Source organism: Podarcis cretensis, assembly GCF_951804945.1.
Source record: "Podarcis cretensis genome assembly, chromosome: 17".
NCBI classification, from domain to species: domain Eukaryota; kingdom Metazoa; phylum Chordata; class Lepidosauria; order Squamata; family Lacertidae; genus Podarcis; species Podarcis cretensis.
The window spans coordinates 9,356,826-9,379,403 of record NC_137187.1 but is presented as its reverse complement, the minus strand read 5'-3'; the positions used below and the strand labels follow the sequence as shown (position 1 = coordinate 9,379,403).

The 22,578-nt window shown below is 45.5% G+C and overlaps 1 protein-coding gene across 3 annotated transcripts; it reads left to right on the top strand.

The window, feature by feature from the left end:
* The first annotated feature begins 772 nt into the window (after positions 1 to 772).
* Positions 773 to 18,853, top strand: ADAD1 (adenosine deaminase domain containing 1). Of its 3 annotated transcripts, none has more exons than XM_079959408.1 (12): positions 773 to 808; positions 5,450 to 5,665; positions 6,963 to 7,151; positions 7,839 to 8,006; positions 8,400 to 8,486; positions 9,074 to 9,199; positions 10,030 to 10,153; positions 10,493 to 10,663; positions 11,923 to 12,149; positions 14,868 to 15,105; positions 15,657 to 15,789; positions 17,082 to 18,853. In XM_079959408.1, the coding sequence occupies exons 2-12, from the start codon at positions 5,461 to 5,463 to the stop codon at positions 17,193 to 17,195; spliced, it is 1,782 nt and encodes a 593-aa protein (XP_079815534.1). In that variant the 5' UTR covers positions 773 to 808; positions 5,450 to 5,460; the 3' UTR covers positions 17,196 to 18,853. The 3 variants fall into 3 exon arrangements, with proteins under 3 accessions (XP_079815534.1, XP_079815535.1, XP_079815533.1); XM_079959409.1 differs by lacking the exon at positions 773 to 808 and adding an exon at positions 835 to 981; XM_079959407.1 differs by lacking the exon at positions 773 to 808 and adding an exon at positions 4,986 to 5,317.
* The last annotated feature ends 3,725 nt before the right edge of the window (positions 18,854 to 22,578 follow it).

The following is a 22,578-nucleotide window of genomic DNA, read 5'->3' as shown; positions in this document are numbered from 1 at the left end:
AAAAGATCTTCACTGGCTCCTAGTGCATTCTGAGCACAATTCAAAGTGTTGGTGCTGACCTTTAAAATCCTAAATGGCCTCAGCCCAGTATACCTGAATCGTTCTGCACAGACACTGAGGTCCACCTCCGAGGGCCTTTTGGCTGTTCCCTCACTGCAAGAAGTGAAGTTACAGGGAACCAGGCAGAGGGCCTTCTTGGTAGTGGCACCCACCTGTGGAACACCCTCCGTTCAGATGTCAAGGAAATAAACAACTATACAACTTTTAGAAGACATCTGAAGGCAGCCCTGCTTAGGGAAGTTTTTAATGTTTGATTATTTATTATGTTTTATATATTCTGTAAGCCGACCAGATTGGCTGGGGAAACCCAGCCAGGTCAGCAGGGTATAAATAATAAAATTCATTCTTATTCTTATTCTTATCATACAAAAATAAATGGTTTAATTGCAGCCCTAACCCCCTCCTTAGTAGACCCCATGTAATCTTCTTGCACCACACCCCTTCATCAATGAGGTCTTGCACAAACCATCTTTTCTACAGCAGGGGGAGAAACCTTTTCTTAATACTCCGTCTGTAGGATATACTAAACATATTATTGTATGAAGAATAGGTCAGAGGTGTTTTTAAATGCTGGAGAAATGTTATGGTAATAAAAATAAAAATGGACTTTAATTAATAAGAAAGGGAGAATGAACTCTCCCTGTCACCCCTTTTTTCCTTTCAGTTGGTTTGGTCTGTTGCTTTTCCTCTCCTGCTCTGTTTGCAGGGAGCCCAGATGGAGACGGGCTTGGTTGGGAGTTGCGTGTAGGTGAGGAGGAGTTGCAAGCTGGCTGACTATTTCCACGTGTCAGCAGTTGCCTTTGATATGCAAAAGCATGTTTTGGGTCTTGTAACTGTACTTGGGGGCTCAGCTGCTCACTTGTTCTTCCTCACTTACTTAGAGACTGCTAGGTCTCTGCTTTCAGTTGTGCCAGTTCTAAAGTAGGTTTTCTGGATAAATTTTGCCAGTGTTTTTTATGTTTAATTTGAAAATGAAATAATTGTGTAGGGACACTTTTTTTAAAAAAAAAAAGCCTTCTCTTCATTAATGCCGTTTGGAATTTGGTTGAGTAATGCTTCATATATAAAATACAAACTTTTTTTCTTTAAAAAAATTGTTTTACTTAAAATGAAGTAAAGTGAGGGTGGAAAGGTTAATGTGCATATATGCCGTCATTTCTCTTAGAAATGTGGCAGGTGGCCTGCCCAACCAGAAATGTGCTTTGCCTCTTGTTGCCTTTTTTAAAAGTGTTTTTATTTAGGTACCAAAAGATACAGAACATCAAAATAACTGCACATAAATAGTAGAGGGAAGATCAGATACTAGCAATGTGGTGGCCTGGGTGAGGGGGGGGGCATTCTTTTCTGCAGCTCCAAAGTTATGGAATTTCCTCCCTGCAGTGGGTCAGTGTATCTTGCTGTTAACCAGAAGGTTGGGGGTTCGAGCCCATCCAGGGTTGACTGTGGGCAAGATTTCTGCATTGCACTATATGATCCTTGAGGTCCCTTCCATCTCCACAGCTCTGAGATTTTGTGTCTGCACTTTGACTAGGCTTTTGGCAAATGTTGAAGGCCCACTACTTTACTCTGATGATTATCACCTGTGTAGTGTGTCATCAGGACCCTCCCTATTCCTGTGACTAATCTGTTTTAGCTGTGTTTAATTAGGAATTTCAAATGGTTCTAGCATGCCCCGGAATCTGCTGTTGGAGGGAGGGTAATGAATTTAATAATAAAAACAATATTGTCATCTTTGTAGCCTTCGTTTCTGTCGCTGCCTTGGCTCTGTTGTCAGTCAATACATTCAAAACTTCTGGGATGGGCCAGAAAGCATAAATGCTTAAAAAAACCTCAGAGAAATGCTTTTTTATTGTTATGTGGTTCAGAGACCTTAGTGCTGTCTTATCATTGCCGGGGTTTGGGTTTTTTTGAAGGGGGGTGCCTAATGAAAAGTTGAATGTAAGTGGGGGAGCAAAATGTAATTTGTTAGGTGTGAATACAAGGCACAAAAAGAAAGTTAGTAGAGAAGTGTATTAAAATAAAATTAGTAGTGATAATAATAGAGTGTGATTATTAGAGCACATATTTATTTTGAAGGATTGATGTCAGTGGAGAGAAAGCTAACTGAGGAGTCTGACCCAAATTTTTAATACTGCTTTAGTGAATAAGAGATGTATTGTTTTGGTTTGAGATTTCCTGTAGAGATGTTCCAATTCCATTTGCTTCTCAGATGTGTACATTCTGTTTATTAGAGCTAATTTGGATGCATGGTAGTACCAGATTGGGAAGTCCCACTCACCCATTGAAAAGCATAAAGTCTGTAACATCTGCCGATAAGTTTAACTTGTGTGTTGTATCATGTATTATGACACCCTCCACAAGTGGTTTGTCTCTAATCTTTTTATATACGATGGGCGTTTTTCATTACTATTTTGCCATATTTGTTTTTCCTTTTCCCCTTTTGTTACTAAATTTGCAAATTAAAAATAGTTTTAATTTTTATAGCCAAGGTCTCTACTTATTGCCAAAAGTTCCAAAAAGTAGGGGCAAGAAAAGGCCCCTCTGTTTTGTGTGTCTATCCCAACCATGATTTCTGATTATAGCCTTACTGATTTTCTGTAAATTATGTAGAAGTTGAATGAATTTGGAATTGAACCTCATTTGTTTTAAGAGAAGAAAGAAAGAAAATCTGATTGTGGAATGCATTATGAAATCCAGTGATGCTATTAAACTTATATGCCAGTTCTTTTTCTGAAATAAAAAAAGCATTAAAGTATTTAAATCCTCCCTCTTACAAAGCCCACCTGATTTTTGCCAATCTGTCTGCATGAAAATATTTTTGATTCTTGATTAATGCAGTTGAATGGTATGAGTCTAATAACAGGATCTTTGCCAGGTTTTGGTTCCATTACTAACCTCGACTCTTTCCAAGTTTCTGGGATTTATCCCCCTTCTTTTAATTCAGATATGATGCCAAGTTTTCTTTAAAATGTTTTGTTTAAAAGTCCCATAAACAATCCAAGCCAGGTGTTTTGGTGATTTGGATTTTCTTTAAAGACACTTTCCATGTATTTTTAAAAATCTCCGCCTGATGTGTGTTAACTGACAGATCTTTTGAGAAATATTTTTTATTGATTTGAAGAAAACAGAACAGTGTAGAGGATCCAATCATAACAGAATCAAGCGTGCGAGAGAGAGAGTGATTAAGACTAGGGTGAGCATATGCTGATATTCTTGCCTTGCAGGGGGTTGAACTAGATGTCCTTGGGGGTCCCTTCCAACTCTACATACAACCCTAACTCTTCCTCTATGAAAAAAAATTCACCGCATGCCACTATTCAGGTCCCCGCCTCCCAAATCACTTTGCACCTCCCAAGTATGTTGCTGTGCATCTCCTCACTTGGAGAGGGCTAGGTGAGTTCAGAAGACACGCTAACCCTAAGGAAGGCTGCCTTTTGTTTCATTTTAAAGCATTCTAGTTAAGTAGACTGCTTTAAAATGAAACAAAAGGCAGCCTTCCTTAGGTAAGTAGACACCGGGACGCAGGTGGCGCTGTGGGTTAAAGCCTCAGCTCCTAGGACTTGCCGATCGAAAGGTCGGCGGTTCGAATCCCCGCGGCGGGGTGCGCTCCCGCTGCTCGGTCCCAGCGCCTGCCAACCTAGCAGTTCGAAAGCACCTCCGGGTGCAAGTAGATAAATAGGGACCGCTTACCAGCGGGAAGGTAAACGGCGTTTCCGTGTGCGGCTCTGGCTCGCCAGAGCAGCGATGTCACGCTGGCCACGTGACCCGGAAGTGTCTCCTGACAGCGCTGGCCCCTGGCCTCTTAAGTGAGATGGGCGCACAACCCCAGAGTCTGTCAAGACTGGCCCGTACGGGCAGGGGTACCTTTACCTTTACCTTTTAGTTAAGTAGACATGAACCCTCCCAGGCCCAGCAAAATTTTCGCCGGCCCACAATCTGTTGGGGGGCCGTAAGGGGTTGCAGAGAGCCTAGCCAGTGAGGCGCAATGATTTGACTAGGGCCTGGGAGAGCAGGGTTCAGATCCCCACTTGGCCGTGAACCACCTTGGGCCTAACCTACTTCACAGGCTTGGGTGGGGGGGGGGAGAACCATACACCCCACCAGGGCCAGATTTAGGTTTGATGAGGCCCTGAGCTACTGAAGGCAATGGGGCCCTTTATATGTCCAGCTATCCTTTGTCAACAACAAGTTGCCGCTGTTTTTTGTGTTGCATATATGCTATATGGTAATTTATTGACCAGTCCATGCAGACTGTAGGCACCCTGTATATAGAAATGAGCAAACCAGTGATATTTTTGGGAGCAGGCTAGCAGGTGGGGCCCATTACTTCCATCACAGGAGCCTGCGCAACACAATTTATTTTTGCTGTGTGTAGGTTTTGTTTTACTTGTTTTTTATCTTATATTTTGGAAATGTACCTCCAGGTTTTTTTACTTTAAATTTTTTGGGGGCCCCCAAGAGAGGGGGGGCCCTAAGCTATCGCTTGTCTAGCTTATACGTAAATCTGGCCACTGCACCCCACCTTGAGACTGTTGGAAGAAAAAAGTGGTACAGGCGCTTCAGGTTGCGTTTTTTCAGGTTACGGACCGCTGAAACCCGGAAGTACCGGAACGGGTTACTTCCAGGTTTCGGCGCATGCACAGAAGTGCTAATTTGCGCTTTGCGCATGTGCAGAAGCGCCGAATTGCAACCCGCACGTGCACAGACGCGCCGCTGCGGGTTGCGAACATGCATCCCGCACGCATCACGTTCGCAACCCGAGCATCCACTGTATATAGATGTAAATAATTAAAGAAATAATAAATAAATGTCCCCAGGACCCCCCCCCACACACACTTCAGGGGCGCCAGTGACCATTGAGTATTTGTGGTGCCGCAGGAGCTGTTAGGACGATGGTGGATGTAGGGGGAGAGAGACCAAGGAAGCAAGCCGCCTGTGTTATGCGTGGGGCCCTGCGAGTGGCGCACCCTGGCGGAAGGGCGTTCTCCCTCGGGCGGTTGTTGTGGGACGGCAAAAAGCGCTTCGAGAGCTTGAGCAGCCATGCCCCTCTTTGCAGCCTGTGCGCCCGGCTTCTGTTGGAATTGGTTGGTTTGGCCCGAAGGATGCTGCGTTCCGTTGGGCCAAGGTGGCGTCATTCCGTGGCTCCGGAAGAGAGGCCTACAGGCCCGGCGCATCGCTGCGCCATCTTGTCTGTGGAAGGATTGTGTGTTTGACCTTTGTTGTCGGTTTAAATCCTTTCTGAGGAAGGTCTGGTCAAGTCAGCGGCGTTTGGGTTGCTTTCCCCCTCCTCCTTATTGTGTTACTAGGAGCGGGCAAGTGTCCCTAAGGCTGGGCCCACACGCCCCAGCAGTCCCAAATCTCTGGCAATAACTCCTGCTTTTGTTTCCAGGTTGGGGCAAGATGGCGAGCGACTGGCCCCAGGCGTCCCGAGTGCCCAGCTTTGCCCAAATGCTGAAGAAGAACCTGCCCGCCCAGCCGCCGCCGCAACCTTCTCTGCAGGCCTCGGCTCCCTTGTTTCCGCAGGCAGAGAGCGCCAAAGCCATGTTTTTACCGGCAGAAACGTCTAACATTTCCACCTTGGCTTCCAAGGTGACCAACATCTCAGGTAATCGTATGGTGTTGGTTTTTGTAAACAGTCGTTTTTGGCTGACGGTCTTGGAAGGCTTTTTCCTGTTGGGAGTATCTGAAGGATTTTGCTTCTTTCTGGAGGAAAAGGCAGTTTCTGGCAGTTTTCTTGAATAATTTCTAACCCAGTGTCCCCCCCCCCCCCTCCCTTTGTGGCCAAATGCTATCCAAAATATCTGGAAGTGGTGTGCCCTGGCTTCTCCAGATGTTGCCATGCTGTCCAAGGCTGATCGGAGTTAGGTCACATCCGCACGACATATTTTAGAGCCCTTTTAATTCTGTTTTAACTGCCATGGCTTTGCTCGAGGACTCCTACAAACTGTAGTTTTGCACTCAGAGCTACAGTTTCCAGTACCCTTAACAACTACCATTTCCACACTTCAGGTAGGCTGGGTGAGCCATGATTATTAAAGTGGCATAAGTGTTTCAAATGTGTTTCAAATAAGGCTATTTCCTATGTCTGATGTGATCGCAGCCAAATTAGCATTTTAAACTTAACTCTGCTGGTCTTAACCTGATCTGTGCTCTTCCAAATTTCTGCTGCTGCTATTTGTTTTTGTTCTCCAGAATCGTTTTTGCTTTTAACAGCAAGGTTTCTTCACCGGTCTGGCCAAAACAAAAGATACTCATTGGCCATCTGAATGTTGTGTGAGTTTATACCTCTTAAGACCACATACCTGTGAAATCAGAATTTTTGGAGACTCAAAAAAAAAAAATGTGTGGAGAGAACATTGCTTTTGCTTATCTTAAAGCTACTTGTTCAAAGATCTTCCAGTTAATATCTCAATGCTTCATCATGTTTTATTGGTTTTAATATCTGTTTTTGCTTTAATAATTAAAACCCCTATTGAGACAAGGAATCTAGATGCATTGCTATGGGATTGTGTTCACATTTCTTTAACAGCCCCACATTTGTGTCTTTCTTTTTAAATGTTTGTCTTTAAAGTGCCTGAAGTCCCTTAATTATATGTGGAAATATCCCAAGAACTCCCCAGTATCCATAATAGTCTTTATGTGCAAGCAGTCTACAGTTCAATCCCACTCCACCTGATTGACTCTAATTACCTTGTTTATTGGGAGAAATACCACATAAATGTCATATATAAAAACTTCATAAAGTAACAACCTTGAAAATAAAAATAGCTTTTAAAAAGTTGAAAAATATCACAATGCTTTTGATAAGGTGAAGAAGCACTTTCTGAATAGCCAAAAATGAACTGACAAAAGCTGCCAAGCAAATATTTTGACTTATGCTATTATCAACTAATGCATTTTAGGTCAAGTTCCTGACTGCCTATATTCCAAAGCAGGACCCATTGTTCCGATCACTTCACTTCCTCCCAAGAAAATTCCGAAGGAATTTGTCACAAAATATAAACGAGGGGATATAAACCCAGTGTCTGCTTTGCATCAGTTTGCACAAATGCAGCGCGTACAGCTTGAATTAAAGGAAACAGTAGCAACAGGTAAATATATATATATATTAAATAAAATCACTTTCTTGGGAATCCACTCTATTCTAGTACTGGGACATTACAGGTGCTGTTTAATAGGTGGCATTCAAAGCTGCCATATAATATTAGTTTGGTCCCTCTGTTATTTCAATGGCTGCACAACTTGATTAAAATCGACCCATGACATACTATTCCTTGGTTGCCATTTAGATATTTTGCGGTCTTTCCTGTGCTACCGCCATTGTTGGAGAGGTCACTTGCCTTTGCTTGGTTGCAACTTAGTATCCTCATTCCCCGCTCTAGAAATGCAAAGCATAAGTCATAATTCTGGGAATTGATGAAATCAGTAACTCCATCTAAAACACTTATCTAGAAGAAGTTTCTGTCATTTGACAGTCCCAAATAACTGATTAGGAACCCAATTTAAATTGGAAATGAAAACGATATTCAAATTTGTCATACTTGAAGTTAGGTGTCACAATGATATGATAGCTATGTCTTGGTTTGGCTGGAGAATGAAGATTAGGAAAGAGCAGCGCTGTCTGCATATCCCTGGAATGGTTGGTTTTCTACCAATATTGAGCTATTAGATACAATTGAATTCAAATTTGGTGAAATGCAATGTGCATAAATTATAATAATATAAAACTTTAACAATTGCATTTATCTAAAAAAAGATTTCCTGTGGCACTTTTTAAGGTAATCTCTTGGGATCATACTTTGCATTTTGTGCTGTGGTTGATGGCATTCAGTATAAGACTGGATTGGGGCAAAACAAGAAGGAATCAAAATCCAATGCCGCAAAACTTGCTCTTGATGAATTACTGCAGTTAGATGAGACAGAACCAAAACCTCTAGAAAATCCAGGTACTTTTGCTACTATGATGTTTTTCTCTTTACTGTCAGGTTCAGGGGTGGGGGAACAATGTTATCGTAGACTAACCCAATCTTTTATTCTGTATTGGAGCCCTAGTGCTGGGGATACTGAAAAGAGTGGTAGATAGTACTGTATCTTCTTGCCCCCGTTTCTGCCATTTTTTGAATCTTCATAGTGTCTATGATGTGTGTCGGAATATTCCAAAGTTTTGGCGCCACGTGGTCTAGTTGTATTGCAGACAGTTGATGTGTGGGGTACTTTGACTATTCCAGAGACCAGTTGTGTTGGTTTGTAGCATATATTGGTTAAAGGAGCATATATTTCTCTTAAGTAACGTGTTAGGTTGTTAGCTTCTCATTTTTTCCAATTTCGTATCTTTGCAGGTCCTCCCAGGAATCTTTCAGAAACTACAACCGTAACTGAACCTCAAAGAACAGCTGAAGCTAGCTACATTTCAAAGCTTCCTTATGGTAGGCATATTCTGTTTTTTCTATCAAATGTATGGTTGTGCATGTTCATTTTTTATCACCAAATAAACTGCTGTTTCCATAGTACAGTTTACACACAAGCCACTAACCCAGCGCTTGGGGTGCAAGACCTTCATTGGTGCCTTGACATCTGCAGGTGTTGGTTTGGTGATCGCTGTATAAAGTGTAGAATTGTTAGGCTTATAAAGATGGAACTTTGTTGTGGCATCTTAAGTTAGCTATCACTCTGGTTTTTTTCGTTTTTGCTTTGTTTTGGGTCAACTAAAAACAACAATTATTGGTGATATAACCAGAGATGCAGTAGGCTACCTAATCTAGCGAATGGTGTGGAAGGGCTGTTGTGTAAAGATAAGCTTGCTTGTGTACTACTTGTATATACTTAAGAAAGCAGATCATTACTTGAAGTACTCTTTGTGGACTCCCAAGAGAAGGATTTACCATTCCACACTTCCTCCTTATACCAAAGAGAATAAACATACATGCACGCTGTTTTTCCCCTTTAGTAATGATCTCCAATATTTCTAAACAGTTGGTTTTGATGCTTTGCTTTTTCTTTATAACTTTACTAGAAGGGCTGCATCTTGCGTATGAAAAAATTTCTCAAGCTGTCAGGGAAACATTCAACAGCTTGACTGCTAAATATCCAGAGTACCAGAGTTGTAGCAGTTCGCTGGCTGCTTTCATAATTGAAAGAGGTAAGCATAAACGTGGTGTTGTTGGTGAAATTGCAATGGCAACTTCTGGTCCCCATAAAGCCACCCTATTCCCGCCCCCCCCCCGCCCCCCAGTGATGTGGTTTGGCTCAAACCATGCTCACTCGTTCATCACTGAAAGTTAGGCATGGGACTGGTGAGGATCTAGTGTCAAATTCAAAAGGAAATATTGAGAGGTGCTGTCTCTTAGGAATTTGGCACATACAGTGGTACCTTGGTTTAAGAACAGCTTAGTTTATGAACAACTTGGATTAAGAACGCCGCAAACCCGGAAGTAGGTGTTTTGGTTTGTGAACTTTGCCTTGGGAGCAGAACATGTTCCGCTTCTTGTTGAGTGTGTGCCATTTGTAAATTGAGTCCCCCGCTGCTATGGGAAAGCACGCCGTGGCTTAAGAACGCTTTGGTTTAAGAACGGACTTCCAGAACAGATTAAGTTCATAAACGAAGGTACCACTGTATTGCCTGGCTTGCATCTTACGTATGATGTTAGGTGATGGATAGGCCTGTCAAACTGGCCTACAGGGAGCTGACAGCTTGTGGCCCCAGTCCTTTGTTCAAATTCATCATCAATCTTTATTATGGTCCAGAGACCCAACAAATCATTACAAAGCAATACACAATTCATACAACCTACCTACAGGTTAAACAAGCATTTTGTTTAGAATATAGGGATCATTTGTTCTTGCATTCCTATATCAAATTCAGTTCTGCACCCCTGCTGTAGGACGTATCTCTAAAAATATCATTGAATAAAAACAAAGCTGAATTCCAAAATGGGCAACTAAATTTCTCAAATATTTGTTTGTTTTTAGTTAGACAGCATGAGGTGGTCGCTATCGGAACAGGTGAATTCAACTATAGTCAATGTGGTCATCCAGACGGGAGAATATTGCATGACTCTCATGCTGTTGTTACTGCAAGACGCTCTCTTCTTAGGTAAAAAAATAAAATAACACTGCTGCTTTTTCTCAAATTAAAACTGCTGCCGGGTACACTTGTACCGTGCCTTGGAGGGCTAAACTGGTCAGGGACCCATATGAGGGGTCTACCACACTTAAACTGTCATGCCAAGAATGCCCTGGGCCTCCCAGCCAACTGGGGACTCCCGCCCTGGGCCTCAGACCAGCTCTTCCCGGGCCTGCTAATTCTTGGGAATGTGTAATTTGACTCTAAAAGTAATTTGACACTAAAAGTTTTGTTTTCATCCTGGTTTCTCTAATACAGATTTTAAATGCATCCTGTGTTGTATCTGAAAATACTTATGCTTCTTTCAAGGTATTTTTATAGACAGCTTTTGCTCTACTACAGTAAAAATGCTGCCATGATGGATAAGTCCATATTTTGCATTGAGCCATCTTCAAACTTGCTTGCGCTAAAACCAAACGTAAGCATATTTCTCTACATGAATCAGTTACCAAAAGGATCTGCTCAGATTAAGTCCAGGCTGTAAGTATTAGACATTCCAACATTATAAAGTTTAATTCATGCAGATGCATTTTTCTCTTTAAGATGGTTTTACATTGTATTTGCTGTACAAGAAAGTAATATTAATTAGTCTGATTTGTAAATCATTATCGCAGAGGTTTGCAGTTACGATTATTGGAAGGCCAACCTACTGAAAAGAAAAAGGGAGAGTAACGTAGAAGCGATGCAAAATCAAATTTAAGTGTGGCCCAGTTCATACAGATAGCTGATAATTTTCTTTTCACTGCTTCGAACATCTTTTGATTCCCCCCCAGCACTGAGTTAGTGCAAATTGACAGTGCTTTGTTTACAACTGAAGGGATAGAACTCTCTTTGATAAATTAACTCATATGCAATTAGCCAATTATTACCAAACATGTTTTGCTTTTTTTTGTATGTATGTATTCAGATTTCTACCCATTTACAGTAGGTTTTTCTGGGCTGTGAACCAGTTACTCCACTTTTTGGTGGGCACCACCTGTTTTCATCTTGGAAAGGAGCTCCCTGCCTTCCCAAACTGGCTCTGTTCATATTGAAGGATGAAGACTAGCTGTTGCAGAATCCAAGCCTTAAAAGATTCCCCTTGTTGGCATAGCTTCCTAGTGGTTGAGAAGGGGTCCTCTTGAAAGAAATAATTGATATTGTGATTGTGACAACAGTTATGAATGTGGAGCCTGTCCTGTTATGTATGTTTCCATGTACAGTGGTACCTCGGGTTAAGTACCTAATTCGTTCCGGAGGTCTGTTCTTAACCTGAAACTGTTCTTAACCTGAAGCACCACTTTAGCTAATGGGGGCTCCTGCTGCTGCTGCACCGCCTGAGCACGATTTCTGTTCTCATCCTGAAGCAAAGTTCTTAACCTGAAGCAATATTTCTGGGTTAGCGGAGTCTGTAACCTGAAGCGTATGTAACCTGAAGCGTATGTAACTTGAGGTACCACTGTATTAGCATGCTATTGCTTGCCAGGGTGATAGGAAAAGGTCAGTTGGAAGGAAATCACATACTGCTGATAGCTCCCTATTAGCCAAAGATACCATAGTTCTTTGAGCTGTTGACCTAGTCCAAAAGGAGCTTTGCCAGCTACCTTTAGTCCCTGAGAGGGGCTAGAACTTGAGTTCCGTCAAGCTCTGGCTGAAAAAAAGCCCTGGTAGCAAGGCATCCACTTAGAGGCTGACTTCTATTTTGCTATGACTGGGGAAACTGCTATATCTTAATTATTGTGCTATATACTTAATTATAGACGCCTCAGTCCCAATTCTGCATCTGCATTTGAAGCTGATGAGGAACTGTGCCTTCATGTCGCCGTGGAAGGCAAGGTTTATCTCACTGTCTACTGCCCTGCTGAAATTTCTAGAATAAGCAGCATGTCTGCTAGTGACAAACTGACAAGATGGGAAGTACTGGGTGTTCAGGGAGCCTTGCTAAGTCACTTCATTCAGCCCGTTTATGTTAACAGGATCATTGTTGGTAAGTGAGTGACTTCTACTTATTAAATACTGTTAAAATGCTTCATAACAGATCACATACTTTCACGCTTGTCTGTTGGGTTGTTAAGCGGCCCCCAAAACAGAACAGCTTCTGAAACATACAGTAACATGAAATTTAGCTTTAAGTTTGATAAATGTCTTATCTTTTTTCTATTCAAAGTGCTTAACCAGCTTACAAAATTCAGTACTAAAATATAAAATGACATTTTAAAAGCCTTTCGCAACCTAGTGCCCTCCAGGTGTCATGGGTTACAGTTCCCATAGTCCTGGCGGGAACCCTAGTTCGAGATATCAAAACATAGTTTTGAAAAATTTTGATTTACAGGTTGAAAGCTAAGTCTATCCAATCTCTGGGCCAATTGACATGAAATCAGTTCATCTGTATGCTACACTCGCATGGTGCTTGTACTTTTATTGTGTACCCTTTGCATGAAAAGATCACCTCTCTGCCATTTCTGATTGTGAACACCAGTAATGTTTGAGAGAGAGTTCCATGTTTGTGAACACTTATGCACAGGGTAGAAAGCTGCACTTGGTGTAATAATAATAATAATATTATAATAATTTATTATTTGTACCCCGCCCATCTGGCTGGGTTTCCCCAGCCACTCTGGGCGGCTTCCACAAAGACCAAAAATACACTAAGATGTCACACATTAAAAACTTCCCTGAACAGGGCTGCCTTAAGATGTCTTCTGAATGTCAGGTAGTTGTTTATCTCTTTGACATTTGATGGGAGGGCGTTCCACAGGGCGGGTGCCACTACCGAGAAGGCCCTCTGCCTGGTTCCCTGTAGCTTTGCTTCTCGCAATGAGGGAACCACCAGAAGGCCTCGGAGCTGGATCTCAGCGTCCAGGCAGAACGATGGGGGTAGAGACGCTCTTTCAGGTATACTGGGCCGAGGCTGTTTCGGGCTTTAAAGGTTAACACCAACACTTTGAATTGTGCTTGGAAATGTACTGGGAGCCAATGTACCGTATTTTTCGCTCTATTGGACGCACCGGACCACAGGACGCACCTAGTTTTAAGAGGGGGAAATCAAGGGAAAAAAATTATTCCCCCCCCCAGCCCCAAAGAGCAATGGACAGGCTGCGCGCAGCCTGTCTGCTTCTCCCAGAGCTTCTCGGGGCTGCGGGGGAGGCCCGGGTTCCCCCCCCCAGCCCCAAAGAGCAAAGAAGCCAAGACAGCGAGCGGGATCCATAGCCGCGCAACCTCTCCAGCCAGGAGCTAAACCTCTCCAGCGCGGCTAAAGAAGAAGACAAGGCAGCAAGCGCAATCCATCCCGCTCGCTGCCTTGGCTTCCTCTTTAGCCTTGCACAGCATCTTTAGCCTTGCGCAACGGGATGGATCACGCCCGCTGTCCACCGGGGCTGGACTAGATGACTCCTGGGGTTCCCTTCCAACCCTGCAATTCTATGACCTCGGAAGGTGTTGGGGGTCTCCACCACTGGAGGCTTTTAAGCAGCGGTTGGGGGATCATCTGCCTGGCGTTCTTTAGCTGTGATTCCTACATTGTGAGGGGGCTGGGCTAGATGACCCTCGGGTGGCCCTCCCAACTCTATACAGTCCTACAGTTCTGCGGCAGGAGATCCAAGCCACTTCACACAATGCCCACTCCCAATTTTCATCGGAGAGACACTGGCTTCAGTGTCTAGGTAGGTACCCCCCTACCTGCCACACTTCCCCCACCCCACTTAAGCTGAGGGGATTCCTACCCAGAGAAGCTCCTAGGTGAGGCAAGGGTTAAGATCTACCTCTGGTGGATCGCGGAGAGGCTCGCGGAACGTGCTCGCTTCCCTGGCTTCCTCTTTAGCCTTACGCAGCCTCCCCCGCCCGGCTGGAGGGGCTCGCAAGGCTAAAGAGGAAACCAGGGCAGCGAACGGGACGGATTGCGCTCGCTGCCCGGCTTCCTCTTTAGCCTTGCACAGCCTCCCCCGCCCGGCTGGAGGGGGCGCAAGGCTAAAGAGGAAACCAGGGCAGCGAACGGGACGGATTGCGCTCGCTGCCCGGCTTCCTCTTTAGCCTTGCACAGCCTCCCCCGCCCGGCTGGAGGGGCTCGCAAGGCTAAAGAGGAAACCAGGGCAGCGAACGGGATGGATCGCGCTCGCTGCCCCCTGCCCCGGCTTCCTCTTTAGCCTTGCGCAGCCTCCCCCCCCCCCCCGGCTGCAGAGGTTGCGCAAGCCTTTTCTAGAGGAGGGAGAAGGGACTGATTGGCGGTGTCAGTCCCTTCTCCCTCCTGGGGAAAAGCCCGCAAGAGCCGCATGAAGCTTGTGTGGGGCTCTTGGGGGCTTTTCCTGCCTGCCTCCCCCCTGCATTCGCTCCATAGGATGCACAGACTTTTCCCCTTAGTTTTTAAGACGGGAAAAGTGCGTCCTATGGTGCGAAAAGTACGGTAGGTCTTTCAAGACCGGTGTTATGTGGTTAACTTCCTAGTGCACATCCAGTATGCACCTTGTGTGTTTAGACTTGAGTCTCTCCTTTCAGTCAGTATTAAATATTAAAACACTGGCTGTTTTCTAGTATCTGCGTTTAGTGTGCTACATGTCTTGTTAATTTCTGAAAACTAATGTTCTATGGGAATGGGGCTTAAAGCAGAGAGTAAATGGTAACTGTACATCTCCATAGAACAAAGCTTCAGAGTCTAGAAGCATGCCTTGATCTTCTCTTAATATTTGGTGGGGTTCTTAATGTTTTTTAGGAGATGGGCACTGCCATGATACGCGAGGACTGGAAATAGCTATCAAACAACGGGTAGATGATGCTCTCACTTCAAAACTGCCCATGTTCTACATGGTGAACAAACCTCGCATTAGCTTGGTAACTGCTGCTTACGCTGTACAGGTAGATTTGGAACGCAGATCTCTTAGTTTGAATTGGTCCCAAGGAGACTTGTCGTTGGAGGTCGTAGATGGGCTAAATGGGAAGATCACAGAAAGGTAAATGTTTATAACAAAAAGTACATTAAATTGAAAGAAGCACCTTAGCTTAATCGTCCTCTGTTCAAAACAAGTTGGAAGTTATTCTCATGTGCTCGGTCCCTGCTCCTGTCAATCTAGCAGTTCCAAAGCACACCAAAAAGTGCAAGTAGATAAATAGGTACCGCTCTGGTGGGAAGGTAAACGGCGTTTTCATGCACTGCTCTGATTTTGGTGTTCCGTTGCGCCAGAATTGGCTTAGTCATGCTGGCCACATGACCCGGAAGAACTGTCTGCAGACAAACGTTGGCTCCCTCGGCCTGTAAAGCAAGATGAGCGCCACAACCCCAGCATCATCCGCGACTGGACTTAACTGTCAGGGGTCCTTTACCTTTACTTTTTTTTAATCATGGTTATGCATTCTATAAAATAACTTTGAAACGGAGGCTTCTAGTTTTCCACGTAACCCTAAACCTGTTAAGGATTTTCAGTAACTTTGCTCTCTGTAACTAGTTGAATTCAGACAAATAACCACTAGTGTGCTCTTTATCCTCACTATTTTTCATACCTAGTTCACCATTCAAAAGCGGCATTTCAATGGCAAGTCGTCTTTGCAAGGCTGCAATGTTAAGTCGTTTCAATTTAGTGGTTAAAGAATCAAAGAGAGATGATTTACTTAAAGCGGGCACCTACCATGAAGCGAAGGTAAGACTTGATGAAAGGAAACTTGCTGTAAGCGCAGATCTCGTGAATTCTATTTTGTTCATTCACTGAGTTCAGAATTGGTTTGGTTTTAACGCTAGCAAGGGGAAACAATATCCTAGATCTTGTTATTTGAATAGCTGTTAATCTAAAGGTCACAGTTCAATAGTATTGATTAATCTGGAAAGTAATTCAGTAGTATACGTGGTTCTATTGTATTTTAGAACAAGAACATATCAGTAATTTGTTTACCATGATACAGGGAAGAAATTTAGTAATCTATCCACCTGCTTTAACCAATGTGTTACATTGGCTTTAATCTTGTATTTAAAAGATAGGAATAGCATGATAAAGTAGCTGATAGATCCTTGTGCCCTCTTCAGCTTCGAACTGTAGAAAGGGCTGGGGGTTAAAGGCAGTTTGCATAGGTAGGAGAATGTATACTCCTGACAGGAGGCTTAGTTGGGTCAGAATTGAGTGTAAACTTCCAGAGTTAGTGCTAAATACAGTAATTCTGCTAAATGAGCCACACAGCTGCTAAAAGGCTATGAGGGTTGGCAGTTCAAATCCCCAGGACGGGGTGAGCTCCCGTTGCTTGGTCCCTGCTTCCAACCTAACAGTTCAAAAGCACGCAGTGCAAGTAGATAAATAGGTACCGCTCCGGTGGGAAGGTAAACGGCGTTTCCGTGTGCTGCTCTGGTTCTCCAGAAGTGGCTTAGTCATGCTGGCCACATGATCCGGAAGCTTTACTCCCTCGGCCAGTAAAGCAAGATGAGCGCCGCAACCCCAGAGTCGTCTGCGACTGGACCTACCAGTTGGGGTCCCTTTTACCTTTTTACCCATGTACTATATGAAACCCAAGGGGCGCATTGGTTGCCAGATGTGAAATATATTGGCAATATTTTCAGCTCTCCTACCCAGCTACGTTATGCAAGAGTGCTCTTCCCAGGGAGGCTTGCCTGTCAACTTATTTAGGCACCAAGTGAAAACATTTCCCTTTAACCAGTCCTTTGGCAGATTAAGCAATTTATGTCTTTTTAAATATGTTTATGGCGGGGGGGGTGCGTTATTGGTTTTCATTTCTTACATTGTATTTTGTGTTTCTATGTTGTGTACCACCCTGTGATCTTTGGATGATATTTAATTATTATTAATAATTTTATTAGAGATAAATAGGCCTTCTGGAGCATGTGCATTTTAACAAGCTTGCCGTATGCAAACTTTCAAAACACATTGTGAGGATTTCCTTATACTAACCTCACTGTTAAATTATTAATTGAACTTTTAAAATTTAGATTATGGCAGAGTCCTACCAAGGAGCGAAATATTTGCTGAAAACCTACCTGGAGCAGCATGGTTTTGGGTCTTGGATTGTGAAGTCTCCACGTATTGAACAATTCAGTATGTAAAGATTAATATGTCGGCTCCGGAGCTCTTGAAGTAGACTAGTTTTTTGAGTTTCTTAACTTTTTCATTGGTTAGTAGTTTTAGATCAGTACAGTGTCAACTGATTGCTGAAAAAAATGTACATACGCAAAATAAGTTAGCTAAGTTGTTAATATATGCGGGCCATTTTTATTACTATAGTTTGGTGTTTTATGTGTGTTATGCATTTGCAGTAATATATTTTTAATTGATTTCTCATACTTTGGCGACGAAGCTTTAAAATAAGTGAGGTTGAACAATGTAAAAGTGGAGAATTGTGTGCTGGCAATTATTATTTTGCTAGGCTCAGTACCTGCTTGTAATGGCAGTGCAAGTTACCATGTCATCACCTTGTTTTAAAGATTGGTTGCTTCTCTTCTGGCTTTAAAAGCCAAAATTTTCCTTATTAATCATCATTAAACTTTGGTGGGCTATATATTTTTTCAGTTGTGGGCACTCAAGTTTAGGAAACTACAGCAGTAGAAAACCCCACGAGCGCAGGGTCAAACCAAATATGTGATCTACTCATGGTACATTATGGAAAACAGGCCTGCAAGCTTTTCAAGCCCAGTATTTTGTGCATAATTGTGTTTGCATTTGGAAACAACTTGGAAATTGTATCAGGTGTCCTAAATGTTTCATTTGCAATTTGACTTCAGAGATGATGTTGATGACTTAATGTCCTTTTCCCTCTAAAATCCTTAAGACTGAAAAGGGTCTTAATCACATACCGTAGTTTGCCATTAAAATCAGTCTACCCAGCTTCATAAAAAGTTGTGTGTGATGCATCAATTTCCAAGAACTAGCAAGCTCACAAATGTTCTACTGCTTTTGTGGTCGAAATGGTAAAAATGTGCAAACCAGTAGCCAAAAGGATATATTTAATGCCATTTCATTGAAGTTGGTGTCGCCCCTGCAGGAGTTGGTTTATATATGGGCAGGTATCTTGGAAAAGGCATTTATTGTGGTTAAGCTGTTTCAAGAGTCCTCATAATCTAAGTTTTTGAATCAAAGTGAAGGAAGTTTCATGTATATTGGCAGTCAAATGCTATTTGCCAGGAACATGTTGGAACTGAATGGCTATAACGTATATGTGACTATCTGCATGGAGAGTCTTTGCTGGCCACAAAGCAAAGATGGATCTGTACAGTTGCACAAACAACAGGGCAAACAACTTTTATACCATGTGAAGCCACTGCCCCCCAAGTATTTTCACAGCACCTTCATTGTGATACTTTTGTGAATGAAACAGGCCTGAGCATCTGAAGACTAGCCTGACCTACACTGTAACTTTTTTTTTAAAAAAGGGGGTGGTTTGACTCACTGTTTTCTGATTCACATTTAGAGGCTTTGAACAGTAAGATGAGATTTCTAGTTTTTTAATAGGAATTATCCCGGTTAGCCTGCGTGGTGCTTTCCAGTTGGCTTACAATTCCCATCATCCCAGACCACTGGCAATTCTCACTGGGCATACTGGGAGTTTAAGTCCAGCAACATCTGAGGGGCATCACTTTGGCTGCTCCTAAATTAGTGTGTGTTACTGAGCAATAACTTTTAGCCCAATGAAGAAATAAATGTGTTGGGGTTTTTTTTTGTTAAATTGTGAGTTTCCCCCCAATAAAACTTGTTTTTTTGCTGAGAATTGTTGTTTGACATGTGTGGCTTGAAGTAATAATAATGCGTTCCTTTTCACTTGAAAGCTTGATCTCCACCGCCGCCCCCGTTCTTAAAGCCTATTGCAACAAATCGATGGAGAGTTATTCTGTTTTGGTAACTAAACATTTTCACTGTGCCGATTTCTCCACTGGTGTGCATTCCCACAATGCCAAACTTCATGCGCTCATGCTGCCGTGTTAACACGTCCTCAATATCAAAAGTGTGCTGGGTTCTTCACAGGACACAAGTGACAATAGACCTTGCCCAACACCCCCCTCCTTCATGAACCAAAGGGGGGGGGATATCTAGCGACAGAACAACAAATTATGCTACAGAAGTCCAGGAATTATATTGAGGTGATACTTACTGTCAGGGGCTCAGGAGCAGAAGCACAGGGAAGAGGGGAGATGGAGAGCGAAGGGGAAGAATCTGAGGGCAGCGTAGGGGAAGATGACAGTGGCCCGAGAGATTCCATGAGCCTCTCCAGCGAATCGGAAGATTCACAGAAGGGGGCTCCGATGGCCAGGGCAACTCTTCGCCAACTTTTATCGCAAGTTCATCAAGGGGTTCGCAATGCAGACGGCGGCCATCACGGACACTCTCAGCTCCAAGAAGAAGAAATTCGTCTGGACGGACCAAGCGGAGCAGTCCTTTCAGCGGCTCAAGCGTCTCTTTGCGTCCGAAGAACAGCTGCTACACGTCAATCCCAGCCGACCAATGAGGGTTGAAACGGATGCCTCGGACAGAGCCGTGGGGGCGGTCCTGTTGCAGCAAGATCCGCAAGGGGACTGGAGGCCGTGTGCTTTCTACTCCAGGAAACTCAGCAAGTCGGAGCAGAACTACACCATCTGGGACAGGGAGTTGCTGGCCATTCATGCAGCCTTCAAGGCGTGGCGGCACTTCCTCATCGAAGCCAAACACACGGTGCAGGTCCACACGGACCATAAGAACCTGGAGTACTGGCGCACGGCGCGGTTCCTGAACCAGAGACACATCCGCTGGGCGGAGTTCTTTGCGGATTTCGACTTCAGGATAGAATACATCCCGGGAGACAACAACGTCATGGCGGATGCGCTATCCAGGAAGCCGCAGTATCTCGAGGAAGCGGCACCGGTGGCGGCCAAGCACATTTTCGCACCGAAAGCGTGGGCGTGCGCTTCCGCCACCGTGGACCTGGACGCGGTACGTCGCGCGCTGCAGGCGGATTCCTTCGCGCAATCCAAGATGGAGGAGGTGCGAAGAGGCACAGCGAAGGACGACGAGTTCCAGATACGCGACGGACTGCTCATCCGCAAAGGGGCCCTCTACGTGCTGGGAGACGACCTCCGCGCGAAAGTACTGCAGCAGTTACACGACGCGCCCAGCGCCGGGCACTTTGGCAAGGACAAGACGGCGGAATTAGTAGCCAGAGATTTTTGGTGGCCCAAGATGAGGGGAGAAGTCGCAGAGTATGTTACTAGGTGTGACACATGCCAAAGGGCCAAGCCAGTACACAGGCCGCCGGCGGGACTGCTGGAACCGCTACAGACGCCGCTCGAACCGTGGGAGAGTGGCCCTGGACTTTGTCACAGATCTGCCCAGCTCGCGGGGCAAAACGGCGGTACTCGTGGTCGTAGACATGTTCACCAAGATGGCGCACTTCATCCCTTGCGCGAAGGTGGCCACGGCGGAACAGACCGCCAAACTGTTCATAGACCACGTGTTCAAAGTGCACGGCTTACCGCGGTCCATCCTGTCCGACCGGGGTCGCCAGTTCATCTCGAACTTCTGGCAGAAGCTGCTGGGCATCCTGAACGTCAAGATCAACTTAGCGTCGGCACGACACCCGCAGACCAACGGACAAGCGGAGAGGGTCAACACCATCATGCAGCAGTACCTGAGATGCTACGCGAATCAACAACCCTCGACCTGGGTGGATTACCTACCGCTGGCCGAGTTTGCCTACAACAACACGAAGCACGTGTCCACGGGGGTGACACCGTTCTTCGCCAATAATGGGCGGCATCCCAGAACCTTCCCGGGATTAGAGAGAGTGGGGGAAGGGGAGCCACAGGGAGCAGAGGCCTTGGCAGCGGAGCTACAGGAGGTCCACGAGCAACTCCGACGGCAGTTGGAGCTAGCAAAACACGCCTACAAAGTGCAGGCGGACAAACACAGGAGAGTTGGGGAAGACATCCAGGTGGGGGACTGGGTCTGGTTAGCAGCCCAGGCAGTGCCGGCCAGATCGTTAGCTAAGAAGAAGCTCGGACACAAGCAGCTAGGGCCTTACCTAGTCGAGGCACAGATCAATCCAGTAGCCTTCCGGTTGACACTCCCGGAGGGCTCCAGAATGCATCCGGTCTTTCATAGATCAGTGCTCACACCCTACAAGGCACCCCACAGGTTTCAGGTGCCAGGGACCGCACCAGGCCCGCTCAGCGAGGCGCCCACGAAGGGGGGGTCACCGAGAGCAGAGCCACTCAACGAGGTCACAGAGATTTTAGACTCGAGATGGGGGGAAGAGGGGGTTGAATATCTCCTCGCCAGGGAAGGTGCCCCGGCCAGCGCCAACAGGTGGGTACTGTACTATGCCGTGGAGGAGCACTACCTCAAAGACGAGTTTCATGCACTCTTCCCACACAGACCCATGCCGGCAGATTATTTCGATGAATATCTTTTCACACCCACACTCTCAGCCAGCACGTTCCAGGGGTTCTCACCAGCTGAGGAAACGGCGCCAGAGACTACCTCCCCAGAGGGATCAATCTCAGGGTTTGGCACAGACCGCTCTTATTGGTGGGTAGATCAACCGGAAGTGGGGTGGAGCAGGGAACTGCCGGGAGGGCCCTTGCACGCAACGTCACCCGAGGCAACAGGGGGAGAGGGGGACATGGACGTGTTGGGGGAGGATCCTGGGTTCGAGCACACCTGCAGAGAAATGGAAGCAGAGGGGATCGACGTTGACGAGCCCGTCACGGACTGGCAGGAGCCAGCTGGCTGGCTGCACACCAGGGGAGATGAACTGTATCCTGCACTCACCCCCACAACACTGGAGCACCCGGAACCCACACCAGAAGAGGGAGGGGGGAAGGGGGGCTTCGAGGGGGGGATGGATGTCAGGGGCTCAGGAGCAGAAGCACAGGGAAGAGGGGAGATGGAGAGTGAAGGGGAAGAATCTGAGGGCAGCGTAGGGGAAGATGACAGTGGCCCGAGAGATTCCATGAGCCTCTCCAGCGAATCGGAAGATTCACAGAAGGGGGCTCTGATGGCCAGGGCAAGGGGGGTCCCGGGAGGGACGCACCAGAAGCTAGGGGCCAGCAGCGACTCCCAAAGCAGCAGCTGGAGATCGGGACCAGTTTCCCCACCAGAGCGTAGCGGGGGGGAAGAGTCCCATGAGTCAGGGCTGACCACGCTCCTATCGCTGAGTGAGGGAACGGAGGGGAAGTCAGATCCAGCTAGCCCCCCCGAAGGGGGAAGCAGTGACAGGAGCAGTGTAACGGTCAGGAGGAAGGTGGCCGGGTGGGGGCGCGCGCCAAGTTCAAATGTACAGGCGCGCGGGACAGCAGGGAGCTCGGATTGGGAGCCAGGTCCTAAAGCACACCGGAGGCAGGGGGGAGAATCCGGGGACTCTTCAGCGTCAGAAGAGTCCAGAAAGGGCAACACCCCGGCGGGCAGATGGACCCAGAGGAGGAAAGAACAACGGAAGAGGTGGAGTAAGGCTAGAGTCTTAAA